We start from the raw sequence: 5,502 nt of genomic DNA on the forward strand, positions 1-5,502 counted from the left end.
TTTATCTCAACGTAACGCCTATATAATACTAGAGTAGAAGAATAATCGTGTTAATAAAATAAAGTAACATTTATACAGAATTTAATAAGTAAACATTTTATAAGTGTATGTTTTATTTTGTACATGCATTATTCATCAATCATTAATAAAGACATAAAGTAGTTAAATCGACAATCAAAAGAAATTTATTTTAATTAATTATAGGTTTATTACCAACTGATAATTTAAACCTATATATAATTAAAATTTCTTAAGGTTATCTAGCATATTTTTTAAACATTAAATTATATTTTTCTGAACTTTATATTTAAGTTTAAACTATTTTTATGAATCATAAGTAATAAGATGACCAATAGAAAAAATAAATTATTTACAAACACCAATACATTTAATTTTAAACTGGCCCATTAATATAAATATACTGTAGAATTTGTTTTAAGTTTTATATAACACAAAATATATAAGGATTGAACAGGTCTCATTTCCACGCATATAGATATATTACCCTATTTCAACGTATTTATTATTTTTCAGTCTTTTTAGCATATTACCTTTGTACTAGGTCTTTTTGCTTTAAAATTTACTATTTCTGCTGAAGTGCAACATGATCCAGTAATGTCTAACGATTTCAAGTATGGTATACTTCTGACAGCAGTCTTCAAAAATGCATCTGTTATTTTTGGATAGTTGCGAACATATAAGGTTTCAAGCCGGCATCTATCAACATTATCATTGCTATATATATATATATTGTAAAGAAATACATAAACTTGAAGTAAAAATATGAATGAGCTTATGAGTACAAATGTTTGTATTATAATTAATTATTAATTTAAATTACCTTTCTGGAAATCCTATTATGCCCCCTTGACGATAATTTTCAATAAGAAATTCAAAAAATGGATAATGGATTTCAAAAAATCCTGCCAAACCAAGATCAGAAATTGTTGCATCTCTCTCGTGATTCATATACTCAGGGCTTTCCAAAAGAATATTTTTCAAAGTTAGTAATCTTTGAAAGCAAACAAGTTCGCCATCACTTACTGGAGTAAAACGCAAATCAAGTGTCTAAAAACAATATAAATAATCAGGTAAGAAATATTTATAAGTAAATAAAATAGCAGGTAAAGAAATGTACAGTATTGTTTTATTAAACCGAATAATATTTTATAGTTAAGAGTAAACTTTAGAATTAACAGCCTTTTAACTGGTAACTCATTTTACTTTAATTTAAATTCATTTTAAAAAAGCACTTGGTACCCAGATAATAAATAACTTATTAAGTAATGACTAATAAATTGATACATACTAATATTTGGAATTTTCACAAAAATTTATAATAAACATTCCTATCACTTTTAATATAGTTTAAGTTATCGTTATTAAAAAAATAACATCTACTTTTAGAAATTTGTTATATTTCAATTTGTATTGCTAACCTGTAAAGACTGGAATCCAGTTATAGCAGTAATACTTGCATATGGAACACAATTCTTAAACTGTTTGCAACCTGCGAGACTTAAGTAGTTTAAAAATTTCACCTTGGACAATGCAAGTAAACAATTTGGCAAAAACCAATCGTTGTTTGTCATTATAATTCGCTATACAAGTACAAACAATAATTATAAAAATGTCGATGTGTAATCAAAATGAATATTTCTAAAATCACTTGGTTTTAAATGTATTTAGTATACAAAAATAAAACAAATTTACCTCTAAAGCTGGGCAAGCTTTCTCTATACCGCATAAATATGAAGAGCTGTCTGGAATGTTTTCAATAGTTGTATTATCAATTGTCAGCGTTTTTAATTTTCGATGCAAAATCTTTACAGTTATCTACACACAAAATATACTTATTAGTAGGTAGTAAGTCATTAAAATACTCAAGAAACAGAAGGATTATTCTTACTTCACCAGCATCAAATACTTGATTTGTTAATGTTAAATTGAGTAATTCTGGGCATTTTGTTTCCAATTGTATTAAAAATGTGTGAGAAACTGAATAATCAGAGCTTGGAACATCTTTACACGATATAAACAATTCAGTGGTATCCTCTTTTAAATAGCTCAAGTAAACATCTTCCATAGATTTTACAAACTTTTCGAATCTTGGTTTTTTCCATAGAGTCCAATCATGACTAACTCTTAACAAGTTAGGGCATATCCTATAAAACCAAATGCAAAATTAACTTGTTGCTTAACCTAATTTTGAAGTTTGTATACTCACAGTGCCATTTTGGCAAGATTATCATGTGACAGATATTTAAATAAATACATGATAACATCATCGGATAAATCTTGAATACCAACAATTTCCTTTGAGGATTTAGAATATGATGTTGTTGTTGTGACCTGAGCCGCTTTAGATTTCTTTGTTTCTGTTAGTGAATTTTTACATCCGTGTGTTAATAGTCTCTTGTCACCGTTTTCCATGTTAACGGAGTGTTCAAATCGCTTACGACTTCGACGAGAGATGAGTAACCTAAATAAGTTTGGACCGATCATGGCATGAAAAATTATTACATTATAGGTGTATATTTTACACATAAATTATTATATTATACACATTTATACGTGGTTATAATGATGGTCGATGGACGCCAAAAATCGTACACATCACATTACTCACCCGCTACGGTTAAGAGTTGGTGAGGTGTGCCACTCCGGTTTTAATTACAACGATAGGCTGGTACACGAGAACAAGACCGGGTGTGTGGAGTGAATTTGGAGATGGCGAACTTCAATAGATCGTCAGCCGACGACGAACAGTGAATAATATTAATAACAAAATCGCACCGACACGTTCTGCGGAAAAGTGCACACTGCACGACTCCTTACTACCAACAGCGTCTCTCATAGTCACAACTGTTATCAGCAGTGATATCTCATATCTTCTTATCACTGATATCAACAGTTGTAGACAAACAAAAATTCGGCGGTAACGGCGTACATCAAGCCGTAACAACTCACTGATTTTTTGTGCTGATGTATGATGACATTTTATTATCGATTATTAAATAAATTCAATATTATACTTTGCGGGTCCCCGGCAGAGTAATTGAAGATTTTCAAGAAGAAAAATTTGATACGTATCGGTATGGAATAGTACGTATCGGTATGGAATAGTTACGTAGCGGCTCGTATCGAAGTCTGAGTCCGATACGGGTCCGATACGTATCGCTTATATATTGCACATGTAACTTCTTGAACGCTCTTGAACTAAAATTTCTTCCTTGAAAATCTTGATTACTAAGTACATGTCACCGGGCGTCACGACTACCGCCGACCAAGTTTTGTAAGTTTTGTTGTCTCTTTTCAAAACTTGAATCTTTAGTCTGCGTCTGGTATGTGATAATATAAATTGTATACCTTCTCCTTACTATCAACAGCGTCTCTCACAAAGTCACAACTCTGGTTATCTACTCGTAGTAAATAACCGCAGTCACAACTGATGTCAGCAGTGGTATCTCATATCTTCTTATCACTGATATTGAGGCGCACGAGGGAAGAAGTCGAGTTGATAAAGGTGTTGTTGTTGAGACTGGCGTGTAGGCTTCACCTGTAGTCAACATATCGTTTGAGACGTTTGAGTTACCTGTAGAAAGATGATTGTGATGATGAAGAGAGTAGGTAACACGTTGAATTTGAATTATGAAGTGGTTTATTTATTGTAACAAAAGAATATTTATGACACGGTGGAGATGATAATTTTAATGAAGATTGTGATGCGGTGGTAGTTACTCGCGCGAGTGTTGGCGCCGGTGGTAAATCGACCAAAGAGGGCGCGGGAGCGTGAACGGACTTGACGGTATTGACGGTCGTCGAGAGTCCCGGAGGATCAGCACTAGAGATTCGCGTCGTGAGCGGTGCGATGTCTCGCCACAATATCAACAGTTGTAGACAAACAAAAATTCATCGGTAACGGAATACATCAAGCCGTAACAACTCACTAATTGTTTGTGCTGATGTTCGATGAAATTGTATTATCGATTAATAGATAAATTCATTTATCTATTAATAAGTCCCCGGCAGAGTAATAATTACTAAGTACATGTCACCGGGCGTCGGGACTACCGCCGACCCAGTTTTGTAAGTTTTGTTGTCTCTTTTCAAAACTTAAATCTTTAGTCTGCGTCTGGTTATAGGTACCAGTGGTTTCTATGGTCAAGTCCAGGAACGGTCTGATGGCCGCTGGCCTTTCGGTTTTGGGAGCATTTTGATCCTGTTGGCGTTCACGACGAAGAGCTGGTTGGTCACAGATGGGAAATTAAAGCACCCAGAATTCGAAAGACTCGGTTAGTATAGCTGGGTGTTAGTATATGTGTGCTCACATAGATTTTTTTCCTGTCGTAAAACTTTAAACTTGAACTCATGACATGTTGAGATATTTTACATAACAATATTTTTGTAAATTCGGTAAATTTCAAATGCTTGGAATGTACAGTTACCTATCTAATGATAAATGCTCTAAAGGCAAACAAGGCTGTACATTTTATTTTAATCACCTTTTTCTCTATTGAACTAGAATTGTTTTCTTATCTAGATAGGTAGTGCCTATGCTTAATTATAATAATTTGCATTTCCTCCATTCTTAAAAAACTGATTCACAAAGCAAAAATATCTTAATTTTTTTTTCAATTGATAATAATGTTATATAAATATTAAAATATAATCTTTGTATATAATTTTTTTAAAGTTTTGACTAAGTATTGTAACTACCATTTATTAATAATAAATAAACAAAATAATCGTAATTAATTATTCATAATAAAATTCTCATTTACAGTTCGATTTACAAGTGTGTTACAAATATACACGCACCTACTGACGGGTTAATAACATTTTGTTAAATAATTATTGTTACAAGTTTCTGAAATTAATAATGTTAAGTTATTCATTTATACTAACTATGATGAAAAGTAAATGAAATTAAGTATTTACTTTTTAATCATAATTTATTTAACTTTTCACATCCATAGGGCTATGGGTAGTATGTTCTAAAGGTTTTGAGGACCCTCGTCATTGGTACGACTCAAGATTCCATAATTGTTGACGGGTGTTTGAATACTATATCGTATCTGATATTATACTTAAAAGTTGGTTTATGACTTGGTTTTTTTACTTTTCTTCCATAACAAACAAAGTTTTATGCTTTGATGTGAAATTTAAAATTAATACAATTTTTTTTTTCCTTAGATTTTTATATTGCTACTCAGTTTTTCTTTACGGCTTGTGTTCTCTTTACAGTGTCAGGTTTATTCTAAACTACACTTTATATGTATCTAAACAGAGCTTATGAATGTTATGTTCAAATTCTATCAGCTGGAATACTTAACATAGCTGCAGGTAAAACATTGTTTTATGTTGCCTTATAATTTATAACAGACCTATTAATGTGTTAAAAATATTATTTTCAGCTGTATGCAGTAATATTGCTCTGATAATATTTGGAATATATGGAGACTGCAAAGAATGGATGCAACATTGGGAACATAATGATAT

General features: G+C 31.5%; 1 protein-coding gene across 1 annotated transcript; it reads right to left on the minus strand.

Annotated features, from left to right (window-relative positions):
- Nucleotides 1-526: 526 nt before the first annotated feature.
- Nucleotides 527-2,831, minus strand: LOC100575454. The gene is made up of 7 exons (XM_003243643.4): nt 2,630-2,831; nt 2,228-2,482; nt 1,910-2,165; nt 1,714-1,836; nt 1,440-1,601; nt 842-1,068; nt 527-717 (listed from the first exon to the last, which is right to left on the minus strand). The coding sequence occupies exons 2-7, from the start codon at nt 2,431-2,433 to the stop codon at nt 540-542; spliced, it is 1,152 nt and encodes a 383-aa protein (XP_003243691.1). The 5' UTR covers nt 2,434-2,482; nt 2,630-2,831; the 3' UTR covers nt 527-539.
- Nucleotides 2,832-5,502: the final 2,671 nt, after the last annotated feature.

The sequence above is a fragment of the Acyrthosiphon pisum genome, chromosome X (genome assembly GCF_005508785.2).
Source record: "Acyrthosiphon pisum isolate AL4f chromosome X, pea_aphid_22Mar2018_4r6ur, whole genome shotgun sequence".
Classification (NCBI taxonomy): Eukaryota; Metazoa; Arthropoda; class Insecta; order Hemiptera; family Aphididae; genus Acyrthosiphon; species Acyrthosiphon pisum.

Bases quoted from the DNA above. Each gene is read 5' to 3' on its own strand.
- LOC100575454 (XM_003243643.4), bottom strand. From the start codon at position 2,433: ATGGAAAACGGTGACAAGAGACTATTAACACACGGATGTAAAAATTCA. The intron at 2,166-2,227 runs GTGAGTATACAA...TTGGTTTTATAG, and splicing joins AATCTTGCCAAAATGGCACT to GATATGCCCTAACTTGTTAA. The intron at 1,837-1,909 runs GTAAGAATAATC...TTTTGTGTGTAG, and splicing joins AAGTATTTGATGCTGGTGAA to ATAACTGTAAAGATTTTGCA.